A 23,513-nucleotide genomic window follows, 5' to 3' on the forward strand; every position below is an offset into this window, starting at 1 on the left:
CCCTAGCTAAAAATGATCCATAGTTAGGAACCAAATTGACAGTTTTCTGGACTGTAACTCAGAGTGTGCAAATGGAATCAAATTGACCCATACAGGTCTATTTGCGCACTCATAGTTAAATGAGTCCTTGGCCTAATGCATCTCTCAAAACGGGGGTCCATGAATTTATAAAGGCATTAGACATGTGCGGGTTGGTGGGGTGAGAGAGTGCAATTAGAAGAGACCGAGGCAACTCAGACAGGCCCTTCCCCCCAAGCCCCGGGGACACACTTCCCAGTAGCGCCTTCTTCCTCGTGTATGCAACATCGCGCACACACACTCACGTGCGCACACATTATCGTCCCCGAGGCCCTGGCTTACGCAGGTCAGTTGGTCGAGCTGGAATTACATTGTCATGATCAACACCATATGCCTCTCTTGTTTTGGTAACACAGTATATGAGCTGGACATGCCTCATTTAGGATTTGTTTGAGTTCTCCATACCATTTATTACATAGACATACAGCAGCCTATGCTCCATGATGTTTACCTTGAATCTTTTTCTGGGTGAGTTGTAGTGTGGCTGGCTGCAGTGTACTAAATAAATATATGAACCAGTTCTTGCTTATACATGCAGGTATTAAGAAATGTGCAGATTCAGTACCCTGTATATACACTTATACTGTATGTTGGTCTGCTTACAGTTGAGTGAGAAAACACTCAAGTGTTGCACATATTAAGCTAATCATCTGGGGACCTCCCAAAATAATTTGGGGACCCACATGTTGAGAACCACTGTCCTAAACTACGGGTAGTCAAATATCTAAAACACATATACATATTATATATATATATATATATATATATATATATATATATATATATATATATTAGGGCTCTAGTCTGTCAGTCTAGTATGTCTGACTGACCCTTCAAATCGTTTTACAACATTCACACATCGCCGACGGAGGAAACCATACAATTCAATTCAAAGGGCTTTATTGGCATGAGAATACATACAAACCATACAAGGCACCAACCTGCTCACCAGGAGCAGTTAGGGGGTTAAGTGTCTTGCTTAAGGACACGTACATCCCCCAACCAGGAAGAGCTGGGGATCGAACAGGGAGAACATCCAAATCCAGGCTGTACCTTCTGAGCCTCTGCCACCCGGCCTACATACAGCATATTATATAATATTATTCCACTATAAGGAATGCATTGCTTGATGGATTACTTTGCAACCAGTCATGATCTACCATGGAAAGTTCATATTAATTTATACTTTAGTACTTATGTGTTCCATCTCAAACTAGCGTAATGTCTCACAGCTTGAAGGTGGTATGGTATTCTATTGCTGTTTTTCCAGTGAAAGTGTGAACTTGTCTTCGCTGAGGGAGCGATCCTTCACCGTTTGAAACAATACACTCCCCTATTCCTAGTCTCTCTTTCACTGAATGAAGCCGTTTTAAGGGTGCTCACATGTCTGGCCCTTAGGAGAGCAGTGTACGCCCGCCATAGTCCTTCCCTATCGACTCAGTCAAGGAGGTTCTAATGAAAGCCCAGGCCCCATGAGAGAGCTTCCACATGCACTCTCACAGGCCCCAGCTCTCAGCAAAGGAATAGGCTGTATTGAAATGGGAGATGTTATCTCTTTCCCTCTTTCTCTCTCTCCCTCTGTCACTCAGTCGGGCTCTCTACCTCCCTCCCTCTCTCTCTCTCTCTCTCTCTCTCTCTCTCTCTCTCTCTCTCTCAGAGTGTGATTATGTGATCAAATCACAGAGTCACGGATCAGAATAATTAAACAGAAGCTGTCTTTTGTGTCATATTCGAACAAAAGCCAGATCTTCCTTTCTTGCTTTTAACACCTGTTTTTTTTTTTGGGGGGGGGGGTTATCACTATGTATACCTGCTAGGCATTCGCCTTTAGGGAGTTTTTTTTAGATTATATTATCAATAGTAGGCTACAATCCCATATGTATTGTGTAGTGTATTGTATTGTGAGCAGAAGGGGAAGTGAAACATGTGGAGGGGTTTACCTGGTAGTTCTGCAGGGGCTAGTGACTTTTGACCCCACAATGGTATGAGGAGGGGCTAAAGGAAAAAAAAGGACCTGCCAATCTCTGAGAGGACACTTGCAAACAGGAAAGCTATCTTCTGTGCAGGGCTGCTCACTTTTCCTTGTCTTTGTCCTGAAAACAGAAATGCAGTGAGATCTTACTTTCAACCTGGCCTCCCTATTTTGGGCTTTGTCATTATAGGTAGAATTTTTTTTTTAAATAGCAGAAATAGCCACAATATAAATTAGGGTTTTAAATGTATGTTTTGTCATAATATCTTTGTAAATCTAAATCTGCAAAACTTGTAACTAATCTGTCAAATAACTGTGTTGGAGTAAAAAATAAGTCCAATATTTGCCTCTGAGATGTAGTGGAGTAAACAGAAATGTTATTGGAAAACAGAAATCGTACTCAAGTAAAGTAAATGTACCTAAACGTTTCACTGCTTTACTTGAGTAAGTGTAGGTGGTTACTTTCCACAACACTGGGCAATCCTCTGACTCCCTCTGTCGTCCTGTGTGTTTCAGTCACCCTGCCCGGAGCGCTCCTGGCCCCTGTTTCTTCTTCCACAGCCTCACTCCCCACACGCCGCTCTTCCTCAGCCTCCTCTTCCTCAACCATGCAGACCTCCTACCGGCTGCCTAACCCGCTGCCCCCGCTCCCCGTCCGCAAGGTATTTGTCATGTTGGTGTGATTAACTTTTAGTATAATACTAGGTACTGTTACAATTGCTATGGCTTGAGGAGCCATTCAATGGAGTTCATTTGGTCAGGTGTCTCCATCTGCTATTACTTTCAATGGGGTCACGGTGACGTCACGTTTCTAGGATCTAGGTAGTATACCGTAAGTGTCACACATCGAAAATAGCAGACCTACAACCACGTCAATTACTATTGACATTGGTGTAGGAACAGTACTTTGTGGACCTCAGTCACAACGTTGTATTTCACTTCTTGTGCCTGTATGAGTAGTGACAAATAAAAGCTCATTGACTCTCGGTTCCAGGGCGTGCGAGGCCGGCGCCCCAAATCCCAGACCATCGCCTTGCTAAAGGCGGCTGCCGAGGCAGCGGCGGCTGCGGTGAACGGAGCGCCGCAGAGTCCTGCGCGAACCAGTCCTGCAGGCCTCCAACTGGCCCCAAGACCACACAAGAAGAGAGGGCCCAAACCTGGTAGCAAGGTGATAAGATTTATTTATTGATTGATTTAATACTTTATTGACAATTTTGTCGGAAAAGTAGTTTTAAGAGTTATAAATACACCAAATGGATGACACAAAAAGCCGGATGCTTGTATCCATTGTGGTCCAAACATTCAACACTGGACGAATGAACAGTGCAACAAAAACAACTACAAAACAATATAGGAAAATCTTAAATATATGTTTTTAGTTTTTAGTCTTGCAATGCATTAGCCACTTTACTAAAGTGTCTTAATTGGTCTCTTCCTTTTTTGCATTAATTCTGTCACCCAGTTGTAACAAAGAGCAGCTTGTTGTAGATTTTTACTCCAGCCAAACAAATGCGCTCCTAACTCTTTTTACTAAAGGGTAAGACTTGTGTTGATCCCATGAGGGGACATTCAGTCGCAAAAGGCAGCAGTTCTGATACAGTTACAGGATATGAATACAAATATACATGTATATAAACAGTATATCACTGCTGTCGGACAGAAATGTATTGGAGAATTAATAGAAGTAATCATTTAAGTTAAACTCTGACAAAAATGAACAAATGGATTTAACCGTGTCTTCTTCTACTAAAAGCCTCTGTTGACTGCAGGACGGTTAATGAGATGAGGTGTGTTTGTTTTGTATGCCAGAGGAAGCCCCGGTTGGTGCAGTCCTTGGGGACGTCGTTGGTGGCAGCATCGCCCCCAGAGACCAGACTGAGCTCCAGCCATACCACAACAGATAACAGCCACAGCAATGCTTCTAATGTAGTCTGTACAGGTATATTAAACACCACAACACTTCTAATGTAGTCTGTACAGCTACATTAAACACCACAACACTTCTAATGTAGTCTGTACAGCTACATTAAACACCACAACACTTCTAATGTAGTCTGTACAGCTACATTAAACACCACAACACTTCTAATGTAGTCTGTACAGCTACATTAAACCACTGTTTCTCAAACAGTGGGTTGGGACCGATTTGTGTAAACACCACAATGCTTCTAATGTAGTCTGTACAGGTATATTAAACACCACAACACTTCTAATGTAGTCTGTACAGGTATATTAAACACCACAACACTTCTAATGTAGTCTGTACAGGTATATTAAACACCACAACACTTCTAATGTAGTCTGTACAGCTACATTAAACCACTGTTTCTCAAACAGTGGGTTGGGACCGATTTGTGTAAACACCACAATGCTTCTAATGTAGTCTGTACAGCTACATTTCATACCACAACAGATCACAGCCATAGTATTATATTGTATTATATACTAGGATGGGGCCATGTCTGATTAAATTAATATCAAACTAGATAAAGTGCCCCTCAGGGCACAGGGCTCCACCAGGGCAGGTCAGGTTGTGGCCTCCTGGTGGCGCTATAATAGGCCAATGTGCCAATCTTACGCCTTGGATGGCAATTGGATGATTTTTTTTTTTTAAGATTTTTTTTTGCGGCTTACGCCTTTTATTGATTTTTTGAAGGGACAGACAGTAGGCTGACAGGAAACGGGAGAGAGATGGGGGGATGACATGCAGTAAAGGCCGTGTCGGGTCCGGGAGTCGAACCCGCGGCACACTGCGACTGGATCACCAGTCCGGTGCCCAGACCGTTACGCTACGGCCTGGGCCGCAATTGGATGATTTGAGGCATTTTGTTCCAAAAATGTGTTTTCCAAAAATCCTCCTGTTGGTGGCGCTATAACAATCCAATGTGAAAAGGGTGGGATATATTCCTCAGCCTAGTAGGAAAGTCGGTTAAAATGATCCCAGAAGTGTTTTCAACTGAAATATCCCTTTTAATGAACACTAATGTAGGTTACTACAGTATTGTTGCTGTGCCATTGTTGTGATGTGCCGCTGTTCGGCTAGTGTTTTGTGTTCATTCACTCTGACGTCGTCCTCCTCCTCCCACAGTCTGTGTGTACGTCAACAAGCACGGTGACTACGGCCCCCACCTGGACCATAAGCTGGTGCAGCAGCTCCTGGACCACTTTGGCCCCGCCCCGGTCAACGCAGTGCTGCAGCAGGCCGTCCAGGCCTGTGTGGACTGCACCTACCAGCCCTCTGTGCTGCTGTCCTTCCTACAGAGCCAGGCTCACTCTGGAGGAGAGGTGATCAGAGGTGAGTGAGCGCAGCTGAGCGCACAGCACAGCCCTGCAGAGGAGGGGGGTGGGGGAGGGGTCATGAGGCCATGTTTGGAGGTATTACAAAATTGTAAGCATGTTGCACAAAATCATAGTTTGCTTTCATCCACTTTCAACCGGGAATGTCATCATTATGTATATTGTGAAAACTGTCCCTATAAATAGCTGATCTACAAGCTCACAACGCGGTGAGAACGGCATGTAGGCCTAGGGGTGGCTCAACTTTTGTCAGATGTAAGAGGTTGGAGACCACTGTATTATGGAATGTTAAAGGAAGAGGTTGGGGACCACTGTATTATGGAATGTTAAAGGTAGGCATATATTGTACTCATTTCCTACTGTATTGAAAAGTTGAAAAGAGAAGAAAACTAGAAAAGGGCACAGGTCTCCACCAGGATAATAGCATTTGGGATGTTTGGACAATATTTTTAGGAGTAATATATGAAAAATCAAACAGATCTGTGTTGAACACATGACTATAGAGGTAGTGTATACCGAATTGCATGGTGTATGGATAAAATCTGTAAGGTGTCTCACTGGTAGGTAAGAGCATGAATTGGCCTGTTATAGCGCCACCATGAGGCTGATTTGAATTATTTTAAGTGGCATTTCTTCCTCAGCCTAGTGGGAATGTGTGTGCATCATTTTCACGGAAATTGCACGCTGTGTCCATGATTTTTGGCATTTTGTTCAAAACGGACCAATCCTGCAAACTTTGGAAGACAATATTAGCCAATGGGGATGGAATATGGGGAATACCAATTTCTGTGATGTATCGATAAAACGTGTACGAGTAATGTAATGAAATGTTTTTAGCAAACATCGGCTTCATGGTGGTGCTATAACAGGCCGTTGGTAACGGACACGCGGACAAAACATACTCTCTCCCCATGCCTTCGGCCTGGTGGAGACAATTAAAAGTGAAAGAAATGTGTAAGATATGTGTAAGAGAAATAAAAAAGGTTTTTTGTCATTTGTTGGGAAAATCAATTTGAGATAAAAAGAAAACAAGAAAAATTGTGAGTTGAGTGAAACGTTACATGCCTAGATAAAGGTTAACAATCACAAGCTAGGTAACATCAGACAGAAATCAGAGAGACTAGATGACTGTCTACAAACAAACACTGCATCCATCCATCCATTCCTCTGTCTGAAGACAGTGCTGTATGTATTCTAATGTATTCTTAATGCCAAATGGGTAGCCTGGATAAGCAATCAACCAGGTGAAATTGGTTAAGGTACACACCAACGGGGCAGGACACTTGGCCGTGTGTGTGTGTGTGTGTGCGTGTGCACGCACGCTCAGGGCATAAGAATAAAAGACTGCCCAGTGCCTGTGGCAGCAGCTTATTGGAGCAGTGTGTCGGTAATGAGAAGTGACATGTGCATCTAACCTGGTTGAGGATGCTGGGATTGGGTCTCCCTGGGGTGTCTGCCATGAGAGGAAGGCTGGGACTGGGTGGGGGTCTGGGGGGCCGGCGTGGGGAGATGATGTGGGATAGATTTAAGTGGGATGAGGTGGATTTACGAAGGCTTGGGTGGGGGTGGGGTGCACAGAGGAGACAACAGTAGGGGTTTGGGCGAGTGCAGGGAGGGTGCTGCTAACCCTAAAAGGCCATCTGCCGCTAATTGTTTGGTAATGTATGTCAGCGGCTCTCAAAGTGGGGGCCAGCGAAATGTGGCAATATCGCATAAAAACAGTTCAACCACTTTAAACCTGTATACATTGGTTGTTTAAAAAAAAAAAGAAGTGAACTAAATTGGACACAATGGGCATTACACTTTTATATTGTATATGTATATTGAACACAAATCTTGAATGGGGAGGGGAGGACTACATCTTTTCAGATGCGTCCAAAAATCTAGAATGTATGAGGACTTTTTAGGATTCAAATTCAATAACAGTAACGGATCTATACAAGCTCAGAACGTTTCGAGCTTGTGGATCTGTTACTTTTGATGCTTTTGTGTGACGCTGTAGTATGATCAAGTAGGGCATTCATTTAAGGAAGACACAAAAATAACTCTCTCTATCTCCTCTCTCTATTGGCCACAGCACTTTTCTGCAGGCTGTCAGTGATCAAACCCCCTCTAACTCCCCAGCCTCCTCCTTGAATGTATGATTCTGTGGGTTGTATGATGTTATGTATTTTTTATGTATTAACATGTGTTATTCTTGCTTACTGTATACGTCGCTCTGGGTTAAAGGGACACTTCACCCTTTTTGCAAAAAAATATATGTTAATGACGTTTAGAAGCTTTAGAACACTTTCCTGGGGGTCTTTATGTGTGTAATATGTGGTTTTAGATATTTTAGATTGTAGCAGTGAGCCCAGTGTCTCTGATGTCATCGAGACTGGGCTCACTTCCTTCCTGGACTACAATTCCCATAATACTTTGGTGCACTGCTCCTCCTTGTGGATAGGGGAGGGCTGTCTTACTGAGACATGTAGTCCAAGGAAGATTAGAGAAGGAAGTGACACGGTCACTTGACTGCGCCATGACACTTTCATGGGAGCCAAATCTCGCACCGGAAGTTGCATGAATACAAAGCAGTAAAAGGAGCAAGCTTGACCAGCTCATAACAAACATTATTTATGATACCATTGATGATTGAGACCCGTGTCATATAATCGGTTCAGGCATATAAAAGAAGACATATCACAGTTTGTTTTCTAATCACTTGCTTTTCCATGTGCACAGTACATCATTTTATTTGAAGATTTAAACAGCAGCAGGTATCGTTCCTGTTCCGGGGGTATTGCGAGATTTGGCTGCCAGACAGGAAACGGTGGACAGTCTCGCGATACTTGGCACGTTCAGAAACGTACTTTTTCAGGGGGGGTTAACAATGATCTCAGATTCTGTGTCATGCTTGTGCAAATAAGTGAATCCTGAGGAAATTGTGTGTATGTTGTTGTGTGTCCACCGTGTGGTCTGAAGTGTGTGTATGTTGTTGTGTGTCCACAGTGCGGTCGGAGCATGGCATCCGCTACGTGAAGCTGCCCTCGGTGGCCAGTGCCTCGTCCGTCCTGCGCTTCCTGGAGACCATGTGCCAGCATCTACAGAGTGACAGTCTGTTCAGCTCCCAGCCCTTCAGTCCCTACGCCAACACACACCTTTTCGACAGGACCAAGACAGGTACTGGTAGTGCATACCAAACGATTTGAGAACCACTGGTCCATCATGTCATTGTATTTCAGGGTTTTGTTTGTGTTTGTTAACCCTTGTATGTCTATGTTGCATGAATATGGCTTGTCCTAAGATGTAAGTTAAAGCTCTGTAGGGAGAAGGTGGATGAGGGAGAGTGAAAAGAGAAAGGCAGACACATTGAATGAAGGGGCACATGACACTGCAGCACACAAACAGCTGTCTGAACCTATTTAATAAGTGGACATTTAAAATAATAAAAGAAAAAAACATTTCAAAATATGTCATCTTGGCGAATTTAGGCTGGAAACGAACTGCCAACTCCCGCATTTGCTTATCCTCTGTTCCTTTGATAGATTAAAGTTTGCTTGCACGCTTACAACCACCACTCACACAAGTATAAAGTAGCCTTCTATACCATTAAACAAATGAAAACGGTTGCTTATCGGGCAATACCAGCTCTTTCGGTGGCAAGGAGCACATGTGAAAACTGAAAACATTCTCTCCCATTGCCATTCCAGCAAGGTATGCTAATTTATTTGCCGGTAATATACAGTGAACACGTGGCTTTACTCTTACAGAACCACTCTCCCATATTGAGAACGGCCTGTCCCATGATGACTCTACCAGTGACCCTGCCTCCGGCACACGCTCCCTCCGCAACACGTCAGACTATCGCCTGCCGCAGCCTGGCCCTGTAATAGGTACCTATTACCCAGTACAAGCGCCTCCACCTACCCCCCTGCGACGACTCAACTCCATCCCAGCTGATCTGGCTTTGATGCGGACACACAGACGAGTAGAAGGTATAAGGTCAATTGTAACATGATCTATGCATACATATCGCTGCTAGAAACCTTGATGTCCAAAACACTTTACTTTTCAGGAAATGGGAAAAAAAGAAATTCTCCAATACAATGTTATTATTTAGTCACAAGCGTTATGTGTTAAATATTTGTATATTTATATATATTTGTATAAAGTAGCATAAAATAGCCACCATATACATACACACAACGTATTGCAATCTTTTCATTCATTCATAAAAATGGACATACCGGTAATAATGTTTCTGACTTGACAACAACGATATCCACATGCACTCAAACTAGATGGCGTCTAATCGTCTCTGTCAGGTGGAAACCTCATATGTCCAAAACTGTTACCTTTTATATCTACAAGCTCGAAAGGGGTTGCTTCGCACTGTGTTTTAAGCTTGTGGATCTGCTACTTTTGATGCTTTTGTGTGATGCTGTATAGTTTGATGAAGTAGTAGGGCGTTAATTCATGAAAGAACACAAGGTTTTAAATATGGAGGTAAGAGGTTTCTGCCCGACAGCCATAAAATAAAGCTCTTCTTCATACACACACAACAGCAGCTAGCTCAACAACAGGCCCCGACCACGCGCTGCAGGACAAAGAGGCTTCGGGCCACATGGTCTCTTCCTGGTCCATTGAAGACGTCATTGGGTTCGTTCAAGAGGCTGATCCTCTAACCCTGGGGCCCCACGTGGAGCTGTTCAGGAAACATGTGAGTGGCTTGCAACACACCTACTCTTCCTGTTTGGTATCTTGCTAGCCGAATGCGATCAGTCACCGCTTGAAGTGCAGCAGCATCCCTATTCTGGGGGAAACGTCTGCCGAAAATAGCAGATCTACAAGATCGCAATGCGCTGAAAATGTTATGCACGTCAAACAACGAGGAACAAATTATGTGTGGGACTTTAAATACTGATGATCATCATATGATCCTGTTGTTTACGAATTACATTTTGACAACTTGGTCTAAAATGTTCCATTTAAAAAGTGACTCCACAGAAGAAATATATTGCACAGCTATTCTGTAAAACATAGTCCATGATCTCAGTCCTTTAAAGTGCAAAACAAATTATCTCACCGTCCTGGAATTACAATATAGTTTCAGTACAAGTACTGTATTGTTTCAGGTAGTAACCAGCTAACTAAAAATGTCAGCTTTTATGTCTTTATTTACCGTATTTTCTCCATAAATCAATGCTATTGAACACCCATTTCAATGTGCCATGCGGCACATTGAAATGCTGACAGAGGTTTGTGCTTTTTTTGTCTGTGCAGGAGATTGACGGCCGTGCTCTGATGCTGCTGAGGAGTGACGTCATCATGAAGTACATGGGCTTGAAGCTGGGACCCGCCCTCAAGCTCTGTCACCACATAGAGAAACTCAAACAGACCAAACAATAGCACCGACAAGTACACAAAACACTCACCACTCACACACAATATGCCTGATTTATACTTAAGTTGCACACCGGTGTGTCTCACACATAGACTGGTCTCACAACGAAACAAGCCGATATAAGTGTAACGATTCAAACCCGGGTCTCCCGCGTGAAAAACCAACATCATATCCATGATTAGACTAAAGTGAATTATCTTTAGGCTGGGGGACATATTAGGCTTTTAGCTCATCAAGCAGAGGCTTCGAGACACTACTGCTACACAAGCTTGAGCATTGTCTCACTGTGACATTTCTATGTGCAACCAAGTATAAAGCCTGTGTCCACAGAAAGTGTTTTATGAGCGGAGGAGAGCTTTGGATATCGCTGGTGTCGGGTAGAAACCTCCTATCTCCATATTAAAACATTTTGTGTTATTTTTTTAAATTAGCGCCCTACTTGATCACATTACAGCGTCACTCAAACATATCCAAAATATCAGATCTGCTATTTTTGTAATTTCTTTTATTTGAATACTGAAAAGTAACAGTAATTGGACTTATAAGGATTGCACTTACTTTATCTTTATTTGACAAAATCGCGAAATAATAATCTGCTGATGAAGCCTCCGGCTCCGCACACTCAAGCAGACAGGGATATAGAGCTTTGAATCGGCTAAGCACAGCTTTAGGATCTTGCAGCCAATCTGGCTATCAAAGCAGCTCTCTTTAACAACACACCAAGCTATGGATCATCAACGCCAACGTGACGACTGTCCTGCTCTGAAACATGGAAGACTACTGAGGGCCTCGCAAGCAAGACCCATGTGTTTATGAACTGCCTTACATGATCCTCAAGCTTCATGTAAGTTGAACGCCCTATCCCCCTCAACGGGATAAAGAAGCGGTTTAAATGCACACTCAAAACTGCAAAAACATAATTAAACATTTTTATATATATATATATATAACATTCGTTCATAGACCTCCTTCATGCCTGAAGAATATTTTCTTTCTGCAACGCTATGATGGTTCTCCACTCCAGTGGGTCTTTACCATAGAAGTTCATGACAGAAAGCTAAAACAAACAAGCAAACAAAACGTTCTATGGACACGGCCCCTAAATCAGGCGATAGACATTGATAGTACTGGTCGTTTCATTTCATCACCTGATTCTGGTGATTGTTCTTGGGTCTTTCTCGTGTGTTGCGCCCTTTTAGCGTTAATGTTCACATTGCCCTTCTGGGCTTTTATGATGGACATTCTGTGACCCAAATTGTGGGGCCCAATTCAGGTCTTGGCAGTGGATGATTTTTCCACAATGCAATAACACAACCTTCCTTATGGTTTCATTCAGAGACCTTGTTTTGGAGCTTGATTCTACACATGGGAGGTGACTGTATGAGGTGAACTGTGCTGAAAGGTACTCTATGATTGGTGCGTATCAGTTATTATGAATACATAAAGAGATCTGATCTTACACAGTCATATCCTCAGTGTTAATTGAGCATCTGAGAGTGTACTGTTGGTTTAAACTTGTGCGCTCTGAGTTACAAATGGATAAATTAGCACTGAGCATTATTTGACTGTGTAAGCTCAGCTCATGTTACAGAAATATTATATGAAAGCCCTCATTGAAGAGACAGCTTCTTTATCTGCTGTCTCGGTCTCCATGGATACTGACTTGGCTATATGATTGTATTTTTGCTTTGACAGTCACACGAACACAAATGCATGTATACACACACACACACACACACACACACACACACACACACACACACACACACACACACAGACACACACACACAAAATATGCACGCACAATGACTGGAATACTGTAAGTTCTGATAAAATGATAGCAAGGGTCATCATTCGTCAACTTACAATATTGTACAGATAGTTCTGGTACTTATGAAAGATTAGCTAATGGAGGAACGGTTTTGTATATAAACAAGCCAAAATGTTGCTATCATTTTGTACTGTAACAAAGTGTATCAGCCTGTATCAACGTGTGTAATCAATGTTTTTCTGCCTGAAATTGTCTTTTGTTCACTGTCTTATAACTACCTACTGGATGAAGATGTTTTCTGAAAAGTTATACACATTATAATCTTGGAAGTATTTATCCTTTTTAATTTTTCCCCCAGTGGCAGAAATACAAATTCTCTGAACATTTCAGAACATTTTCAAACCAAATTGTTTATTTTGTACCTGCATTTTCACACCACTGCTCACCTAGTTGTCAGCAAGTTAATACTTGAACTGTCTTGCTTTAATGTGATACTCAGGTTTTAGTAGGCAGTTTTTTAGAGGTCGGTAGCCTTTCCTGTTCATTTTTACTAAACAGTGACTGCACATTTATACAAAAAAAAGGGTACGCTGTTAAATTATCGGTGTACTTTTTTTTTTAATGTCCTGCCTCATCATGTATCGTTCCATTGCATCTGTGTAAATAATATAGAGTCTTTTTACTCTTGACTCCAGGAAAGAGGTTTGTTAAATATGTTTGATATACCTTCACACAATTAAACATGTGTTTACATCAGTCGTTCTCCAGAATTTTGATGTCAAAGGCCCCCGTTTTAAAAGATTCAGTGCCAGGGACCCCCGTTAGATTTGTGTCTTTCAGCATGATCATCACATTTTATAGTGTTTTAATAGTTTTCACACATTTTCCAGATTTGTTTAGCAAAAAATTGCAGATCGACAACTTAGCTATTTTTAAAAACAAGTAGCTTAAGTATAAAATAGCTTTGAAGGGGCTAACCACTCTGTACTTGTATGGATGCTGGGGTTAAAGTGGTTTAACAGTTAAACCACTTGAAATCACTTGAACTTTAAATGATTGTGAATTTGTGATGCTATAACTACCTTTACTAGGGACTCCATGGAACCCCCTAAGGACCTCTGGGGGTCCCTAGACTCCAATACAAAGCCACCATGGTAGCTTCCAGTTCTCTCTTGCATGCACGCACGAGCGCACACACACACACACACACACACACACACACACACACACACACACACACCTCTTGACCAGCTAGCAGCAAGCCCCCCCCCCCCCCCCCCCCCCGTCATGCCCTTTGCATTTTTGTGCCTTGCCCTCTCTTGTAGAGCCTGTCTGACTCCATATCTGCACATTTGTACTATCATTGACTGGAGACACCATTCAGTCCAGCCTTTCTCCAAGGATCATTGATGTCTTACTGAGGGAGAGTGACAGCTCAATAGGAATCATTGTTCTGCCAGAGCCAAGCCGGTTCAAACTGACGATGACCTCCAGTGTTGCCATATCCGCCTATCATATAAGCCACTTTGGGCTTCTGTGTTAGCCCAATAGCCGATCTACAAGTTCACAACTCGTCGCATCTATAGCCGATTGTGTATAGTGTTTAAAGTGCAGAAGTGCTTACTGCTTAGTCACTTTTGTGCTTGTTTTCCTTGACCTGGTTGCTTATTTCTCTCACAAAATCTGGCACAACACACTTCACTCTTTATTTTAATCTGTAGTTGCAGCGTATGCACCATTTGGAAAGTCTGCTCAAAGAGTGTAGTAAAGTTGTACACTAAAGTGTTTTTTTTTTGTATAAAAAAGTTAAAGCTCTATTATTCTAAATAATAATTCCTATAGAGTATTTGTTCAGTAACGGGATATCTGTTGATTCAGGTGGGTTGCCAATTTCATCCAATCAGGAAAGTGAACCCATCAGCTTCAATTCTGAGTTCCTCTTTCACATTTTGCTATAATCACTTTCAATTTAACTTTTTTACACTGTATGCTGTATGACTCATCTCTCCTGATTGGTAAAAAAGAAAAGAAAAGTATCCCGACCTGAAAATGCATTTTTCTTTTTACTATATATAGACCTGGAGAGACAAGCAGACCCCACTCTGTAGCAATGATTGCTATCAGAATATACAGCTATTTAACAAAATATATACCACTTACCTAGCTCTGGTCCATAGCTACAAGAAGGCATGAGGACTGCAAAAGCAAAACACTGCCACCTAGTGTAGAGATAACAGTGCACTATAGCTCTAGTGTAGTCCATAGCTCTAAGTGCAGCAGCTAAGCAAAACGATCGTTCAGTTTGTGATAAAAGCATGAAATTTGGTACACGTATAGCCAAAGGCATTATACAAAGATTTGGATGTGGACCCATCTTGAATTTTTAACATGGTGCCCATAGCAGCCATTTTTCAAGATGGCCGCCAAATGAAAAAGTCCTTTTGTGGTGGTTCTGGACAACCGTGGGTCCGACCGACTCGACACCGGGCACTGCACTCCCTGTGGGGGTGTGGAACGTGTGTGTCGAATTTGAAGTCGGTGGGGCAAACGGTTCTCGAGTTACGTGGATTACAGATGTACAGACACACACAGACTTGAATATATGTCAATGGGCAATGCCCATTGGGTTTTCTTTAGATGATGGGTAAGAAGAGAGAGATGTGATGTCAGAAGGTGTGGGCTAAGAAGTGGTCAGGGCTAATATAAAGTATATGAGATGTACAGTAAGTGCAAAGAGAGATGGTGAGGGAGGGAGAAAATGATTTGTACCAATTGACCAGACAGTAGACAGTAGTGTAACAGCTTAAGGTGAGTATAGAGATGGAAATGTTCTAGCAAGCGAAGCCAGTGTATTGAGAATATGGGACATATGTGACAGGAGTTATTTGTGAGAGGGAAGATGTATACAATGGTAGTGAGACCAGCCATGCCGTACGGTTGGAAACGGTGGCACTGATGAAAAGGAAGCACAGCTGGAGGTGGCAGAATTAAGGATGCTATGGTTCTCATTAGGAGTGAAAAGGAAGGACATTATCAGAAATGACTAAATTAGAGGATCAGCCCAGGTTAGAAGGTTTGGGGATAAAGCAAGAGAGGTGAGGTTGAGATGGTTTAGACATGTGAAAAGGAGGGATGAGGGTACATTGGGAGAAGGATGCTGAAGATGTAGCTGCCAGGTAAGAGGATGGCCAAAGACGAGGTTTAAGGATGCTGTGAGAGATGACATGAAGGTGGCAGGTCACAGAGGAAGATGCAGAAAACAAAACCAAATGGGGTCCATGTGTGGTCCAGCCCTATGGAATGTAAAAATGTGCTAATGAAAAGTATTTAAAATATATAGTTAGTACACATCTCTCTATGCACAAAAAATGATGCATGCCACAGAAAACCATCTGCACTACATTGCATCCATGTCATATTTACTGTACAAATATTGCTTTTGTATGACATACTGTTATTGCGCAACATTTCACTGTGACGCAAATAACATTACAATTTCCACATTAACCGACCCCTCCCTTTTCCCTGCGCGTGCACACACACACGGTACTGTACAGTACACTACAGTATGTTACAGTACAGTACAGTACGGTACAGTAACGTGCGGTACGGCACTGTACAGTATGGTACAGTATGATACCATAAAGTATGGTACAGTACGATGCAGTACAGTACGGTACAGTGCAGTACAGTGTGGTACAGTACGGTACAGTATGGTACTATGCAGTACGGTACAGTACGGTACGGTACAGTATGGTACAGTATGATACAGTACCGTACAGTACGGTACAGTAGAGTACAGTATGGTACAGTATGATACAGTACAGTACAGTATGATACCATACAGTAAGGTACAGTACAGTACAGTATGATACCGTACAGTACAGTATGATACCGTACAGTAAGGTACAGTACAGTACGGTACGGTATGGTACGGTACAGTGCAGTACAGTACCGTATGATACCATACAGTAAGGTACAGTATGATGCCCTACAGTGCCGTACAGTATTATACAGTATGGTACAGTACATCACAAAGGTATAGCCAAATATATGCTGAAATGCAAAATCAGTCTAATATTGGTGGCCATCTTGAAATTAATGGCCGCCATCTTCTCTCACAATATGGCTGTTAGCCACTGTAGTAATATGAGTATTGTGAGACAGAAGGAAGCTTCTTAGAAATTACAAAGTTCCTAATTCAAATTCATCAAGAATACTGTATAATTCAAGACAGAGATCATCCATATTTAACCAGTCTGAAAAATGGCGGCCATTTTGAATTTTCATTGAAAATGTTATATTATCCAAAAGAAACATTTACCAAGTACTATGCATGGAAATATGTCCAAATATGTCTCGAATATCATATTATATCCATCACTCATAAGAAAACGGTTGTTGCTGGTGGCCATTTTGAAAAATGGCTGCTATGGGCGCCATGTTGAAAATTCAAGTTGGGTCCACATCCAAATCTTTTTAGAATGCCTTTGGCTATAAGTGTACCAAATTTCATGCTTTTATCACAAACTGAACGATTCATTGATATAGTGGAGCTAAGCTGCTGTACTTAATGCTTTTGAACGTATTATGGAGCAGAGCTAAGTGCACTATAACTTGAGAAAAACAGCAGTCAGGCAAGCAGACAGTCCATTTCAACGCAATCACATTTATTGGCTTTTTCTATGCACAGTTACTGTTAAGACTGAAGGTGTCGCACAGCTCAAAAATATACAAAGGCTTGGAATTAATCATGTAAACTTTGAAAAACAACGTTTGTCCTTTTTCTTTATTTTCTTTTATTTGTTTATTAAATTTTTTTACAAAAGAAAGAATTTGCAACCTTTTCCCCTTTAAAAACGTATTTACAGGTTTTATTCAAAAATACAAAAGTGATTCAAATCTGTTAAGTCCTAGCTAGTTTTAACTGTGGAGTGTCTTATACATAGACAGTTACATCATGTCTTCAATTTGTTAGATATATTATAATTGTATAATATTATATATGTAATATAACTGTTCTTTCATATGTTTTAATGTCTGTTTAGTGTTATTCCATACTGTACACCTTTGGGAAAAAGTAAATACGGTTTCCTCACACTCAAGTTGTGTAGAGACAGCAGGCTTTTTAACAAAGGAAATCTGATGTTAAAGAAGGCATGAGGATTGCAAGAAGCAAAACACTTCCACCTAGTGGAGAGATCCCTCTGTGCAGTTTAATGATTTCCCTTGATCCTTGGTTTGGGGTTAATTGAACTCTTGAGTCGCTGAGATGTAACAAATGGTTACATTTGTAGCCTCTCAGAAGTTACAAATGGATAAACTACAGCTGAGGTGTTTACTGTGACTAAAAATAAAGGAAACATAAATAATATAAATAAATATTCCCATAGCAGCCACGCCAGGTGCAGTAAGGAAATATGACACTAAACAAATTCTTAGTATATCAGTGCTTCAAAATACTTTCTTTTTTTGACCAGAAATTTAATTTCATAGTCATAATCCGTCATTTATAATGTAAATCCATCCAATATAATGTATATCCACCATACAGAGTAAAGTCATTATTTTTCAATAGGTTGAGTATGTTTTTTAATGGGAGTTCAATAATTCTGCAGTGACTGAAGTGAAAAGTAAAGACACTGGGGGGTTTTTCCCCACCAGTTTGGGTCCTAAATGGATATTTCTTTGTCTTATTGGTCATTTCTTTTATTTCATCCATACAGGTAAAATCCCACTGAGATTGGAAGAGATTTTTGTCCAGATATGTTATGTATTTCACACTGCTGTGTGGTCGGAGTCTCTCTATGCACATGGTTCTCAAACATGTTTATGTTCAGCAAAAAAAAAAAAAAAAAATTGCGTTCCTTTTGTAACTAGTTACTGTTTTTACGTGACAATATATGAAATGAAAGGAGGGTAAAGCAAACGGTGAACTGACAACAGGGAGGAGCTCTCATCTGTCTAGCTAGCTACTGGGTCAGTACAAATGAGGACGAGATGTCACTAAACGGACGCTCACACCAAGCACTATACTGTAATTATAACCATGGCCAATACTGTTATAGTTATATACAATTTTAACAAAGACAATGGTAAGTGATATCGAATGTCGTTGTCTTTGTTGAAATTGTGGTGTGGTGTACTGTAAACGATATCTTTAAAGTTAGTCAGCTTGATGTGAACGGCCATTAAGACATATATGTTCTTCTTTGCTACACTCGGGTCAATTCCCTATAAAATTTCTTGCTCGTCACTTTATATAGATATGACTTTATATTCAGTACAAATATACATACGCAATTTCATTATAAGATATATTGTTCCAGGAACCCCTCAGAAGCAGAAGATTCGAGTTAAAAACGTTCGCTCTGAAACAATATACATTCAAAGACTTTTCACAGACGTTTTCAAAAATAGCAGACCCACAAGCTCGTAGCGTGCCACTCGGTGGCGCGCTACAAGCTTGTAGGTCTGCTATTTTTCAACAGCTAAAGTTTGAAACACCAAAAGGGGTTCCCGCCCAATGGGGAACCCCTTTTGTTATGCTTTAGCTATTGAAAAATAGCAGATCTACAAGCTCATAGCGCGCCACCGAGTGTCGCGCTACAAGCTTGTAGGTCTGCTATTTAAAAGAAATCACACACACAGACACACACAGACAGACAGACAGACAGACAGACAGCGCTACGAGCTTGTAGGTCTGCTATTTTTTTGTCAAATATGTATATAAGGTAACCTGCTATTCCAGGACTGCAGCATCTCACACAGTCCTTGTTTCTTCATCACAACGGACTCCAGGACAACCTGCAATAATGGAGAAGAGCCTTTTTATATTCTAAAAAATCGTATCTATCTAATGTATTAATTGATTATATGTTGTTACATGATGTTTATTATAATTGATTAACAAAGAGATACAAAGAGCATTTTACAGCTAATACAGATGAGTGCTGAGAGGAGAACCGTACGTCTTTCTGAGCAAACAGGTCTTCCATTTTCTCTTCTCGTGTCTTGCTGAAGGTGTCCGTCTTCAGTGAGGTGAGACGGTCGTCTATGGCCAAGTAGGCCTACACCTGGGTTACCCTGTCGGTCAATTAACCATAGGGCAAAATCAATATTCTGGTTCCCAGGATATTTTGGAAAGCATTCAGAAATGGCACATATTAACCCATTTAGGCCTGACAAAAAAATGTCTTCTAAACCATGACAATTTTCTGAAAAACCTCATGTTTCTACGTCAGCAGTTGTCAGCATTTCATGTCAAGGACGCCCCAAAAATCATATGTATTTGGCCGCTGACCCCCCCATCTGAAAATATATTGTTCCAGGAACCCCTCAGAAGCAGAAGATTCAAGTTAAAAACGTTGGCTCTGAAACAATATACATTCAAAGACTTTTCACAGACGTTTTCTAAAATAGCAGACCTACAAGCTCGTAGCTTGTAGATCGTAGCTTGTAGCTCTGCTATTTTTCAACAGCTAAAGTTTGAAATACCAAAAGGGGTTCCCGCCCAATGGGGAACCCCTTTTGTTATGCTTTAGCTATTGAAAAATAGCAGATCTACAAGCTCATAGCGCGCCACCGAGTGGCACGCTACGAGCTTGTGGGTCTGCTATTTTTGAAAAATCAGACAGACAGACAGACAGACAGACAGACAGACAGACAGACAGACAGACAGACAGACTGTGAGATGCATTCTCCTACAGACAGACAGACCTGTGAGATGCATTCTCCTACAGACAGACAGACAGACAGACAGACAGACAGACAGACAGACAGACCTGTGAGTTGCATTCTCCTACAGACAGACAGACAGACAGACAGACAAATCAAAATGTGCTGCTAAAAACAACACTGACGCACGCACGCACAGACAGACAGACAGACAGACCTGTGAGATGCATTCTCCTACAGACAGACAGTTTTAACTATGAATTAATGAAATACCTTCTTTTAAACTTGTCTGGTTATTATGTAATACTTCCATTGTTGTGTTCTTATATCCTTACTGAATTGAAGATTGTCTTTCTGGTTGCTTTATTGTAGTGACCGCTCCTGTCGACTTGCCTTCTGAATCATAGCATTGTGTTACATCACCTTTAGTGTCCCTATACATTTCTGTTACCTGTCGTCACCTGCTTCCTGGTCATGTGACTTCAGTAACCAATACACTATGTCCCACAAAACTCCCTTCAAAATAAAAGCATTTGGCTCAAAACACAATAAAAAAAGGAAAACGACTTGTTTCACAATAAGATCATAATAACAATGTCTGTTGACCAAGAATATAGAAAAGTTCAGTAGAAAACGTGTTTGGGTTCTTTACAGTTACAGACACAGAGAGGGGGGGCTAGAGAAAGCAATATGAGATATTTTATGACCGTGTGATTAGCAGACAGCCAAAAGTAAAACATAAAACATAAATGTGTTTTGGCCATCCAATTATTTACCATGCACACCATCAAATATGAATACACGGTTTCCTGAAAAGTCTTGTTTTCAAATAATTGCAATGCATACAATTGAATAAAGAATAGCCTACTATAAAACTTTCAAACACTGATCAAGACAAAAATGGGAAATGATGGATGGTTATTTCACTATATAAATAGGCCTATTCCTGTGGAACCGGGAGTCAAGCAAAAGGGAATGCAAGTTCTTGTCAGGGTCCCCAGTTCAAAAGTGATTAATTTGGATGGGGTGACGCCCTGACAAGGTTGAGAAACACCAGTGACCACACTACTCTATTTTAATTTGATGATGGCACACACATGCGTGCGTGCATGCGTCTGTCTGTCTGTCTGTCTGTCTGTCTGTGTGTGTGTGTGTGTGTGTGTGTGTGTGTGTGTGTGTGTGTGTGTGTGTGTGTGTTTAAAAAAAAATAGCAGACCTACAAGCTCGCTATGAGCTTGTAGATCTGCTCATTTTAAACCTCTCTAGACTCACTTTCTTACGCTGAATCAGAATATTGCAATGACGAAAAAGGGCGCCAAAGTTTGTAAAAATGTCACCAATGCATCCAAAAACAACATATTTCCTATTTTTTTTTAATCAAGGGGCATGTATTCCCACTTACTTTTCCCCCCCGATTCCAACGGTGGGGGTCTCATCTCTCTAAGACGTCAGGAAGTGAGTGTAAAAGCCTACTTCCTGTCGCCAGCCCCCATAAATTGTCTGAAAAAAACCGATACCATTTTCGGACTCAGCACGACGAGCTGAACACGATGATTTGTGTTTCCAAGCACACGGACTTACGGTTATCTTAATTGGCTTGTTAATTAGTTAGTTTTCAACGCGCGATAGCTCGAGAACGATAGGTCCGTCAGCCAAGTAATTTACATGTGCGCGTACAGCTCGACAATATCTACAATCTGATATGTCCGCCATTTCTGTGCGACCACCGTAGCAAGAGTTTTCCAACTCTGACCCGTCATCCCGAAGCCTTATAGAGGTACTATACCTAACAGTGTATCGAATGGTTGTTGGCTTGTTCGTGGGCGTGGCTTGATTGTTTGTGGGTGTGGCTTGTTTGTGGGTGTGGCTTGATTGTTCATGGGCGTGGCTTGATTGTTTGTGGGTGTGGCTTGATTGTTTGTGGGTGTGGCTTGTTCCTGGGCATGGCTTGATTGTTTGTGGGTGTGGCCTGATTGTTCATGGGCGTGGCTTGATTGTTTGTGGGTGTGGCTTTAAATGATTAATTTGATTGATTGATTGATTGATTAAAATTGCTTAATTGATTAATTGATTAATTAAAACTGCTTAATTGATTAATTGATTAATTGATTGATTGAAAAGGCTTAATTGATTAATTGATTGATTAAAAATGCTTAATTGATTCATTGATTAATTGATTGATTAAAAATGCTTAATTCATTAATTGATTAATTGATTGATTAAAAATGCTTAATTCATTAATTGATTAATTGATTGATTAAAATGCTTAATTGATTAATTGATTAATTGATTGATTAAAATGCTTAATTGATTAATTGATTAATTGATTAATTAAAAATGCTTAATTGATTAATTGATTGATTAAAAATGCTTAATTCATTAATTGATTAATTGATTGATTAAAAATGCTTAATTGATTAATTGATTAATTGATTGATTAAAAATGCTTAATTGATTAATTGGTTAATTGATTGATTGATTGATTAATTGATTAATTTATTGATTAAAAATGCTTAATTGATTAAGGCGAGACACCCCAGGTGAATAGGGAAAAAAAGTTAAATAATAGCTATCACAATGAAACTTCTCCAGTTGATTACTTATATAAAAAATAAGATTTTTTGTATTACAAATGTTCTGAAATTATATGTTTAAATATGCAAATTAGGCATTATATGCGCTAATTTGCATACATTTCGGGACGATAAATCTGAAGATCGGATAAAGCCAGGTTCAAAATTATCATTTCATTTTGTTGACACATTAGAGACAAAGAAAATTACACATGGGATTTTTGATATCTCTAATTATCACTCCACAAATCAGAAAATAGTGTCAACAGGCATAAAAAACCCATTTTCGGCATGTTTTTAGGTATAAAATGTGATGTAAATCAGGCTGTGAATGATATATCAACAAATCCATGTGTAAATGTCTGCGGAATATAGTTATGAATGAGACTGGAACGTTTGGTGTATGTGAGTTCAACTGAAGTGGAGATTCTTTGTCCCAGGTATGGGGAAAACCTATTTTGAGAAAACGGCCTTTAAATATTTGTATTGTAAAATTCCAAAACGTTTTATTTGAAGCCACTATTTTGAGACAAAATATCTCATCCAAACCTTGGCAACAACATATAATGGCATATATCATTGGAAAGGTCTGGACCTCGAGCTGACTGTGGTCTGATCCAAATATGGTCACTTCCTTTGTACCAACAACCAATCATGAAAATAGAGATGGTGGATTTTCACCCAGAAAAACGAGCTGTCATTGGCTAAAATAAACTATCAAAATAAACATCTAAATCTGTGTTTTATAGTGGCTTTAGC

The 23,513-nt window shown here is 40.7% G+C and overlaps 1 protein-coding gene across 1 annotated transcript in view; it reads left to right on the forward strand.

Annotated features, from left to right (window-relative positions):
- The window catches only part of scml2 (Scm polycomb group protein like 2), a 28,258-nt gene extending 15,008 nt beyond the window's left edge, over positions 1–13,250 (forward strand). The window contains exons 8-15 of the mRNA XM_083760140.1: positions 2,567–2,712; positions 3,045–3,218; positions 3,860–3,989; positions 5,139–5,345; positions 8,339–8,509; positions 9,100–9,324; positions 9,895–10,049; positions 10,613–13,250. Of these exons, the coding sequence (XP_083616266.1) occupies positions 2,567–2,712; positions 3,045–3,218; positions 3,860–3,989; positions 5,139–5,345; positions 8,339–8,509; positions 9,100–9,324; positions 9,895–10,049; positions 10,613–10,738 (1,334 nt within the window). The 3' untranslated portion in view covers positions 10,739–13,250. The remainder of the gene's footprint in view (positions 1–2,566; positions 2,713–3,044; positions 3,219–3,859; positions 3,990–5,138; positions 5,346–8,338; positions 8,510–9,099; positions 9,325–9,894; positions 10,050–10,612) is intronic.
- The last annotated feature ends 10,263 nt before the right edge of the window (positions 13,251–23,513 follow it).

The sequence above is a fragment of the Protomyctophum parallelum genome, assembly GCF_964188405.1.
Source record: "Protomyctophum parallelum genome assembly, chromosome: 2".
Lineage (NCBI taxonomy): Eukaryota > Metazoa > Chordata > Actinopteri > Myctophiformes > Myctophidae > Protomyctophum > Protomyctophum parallelum.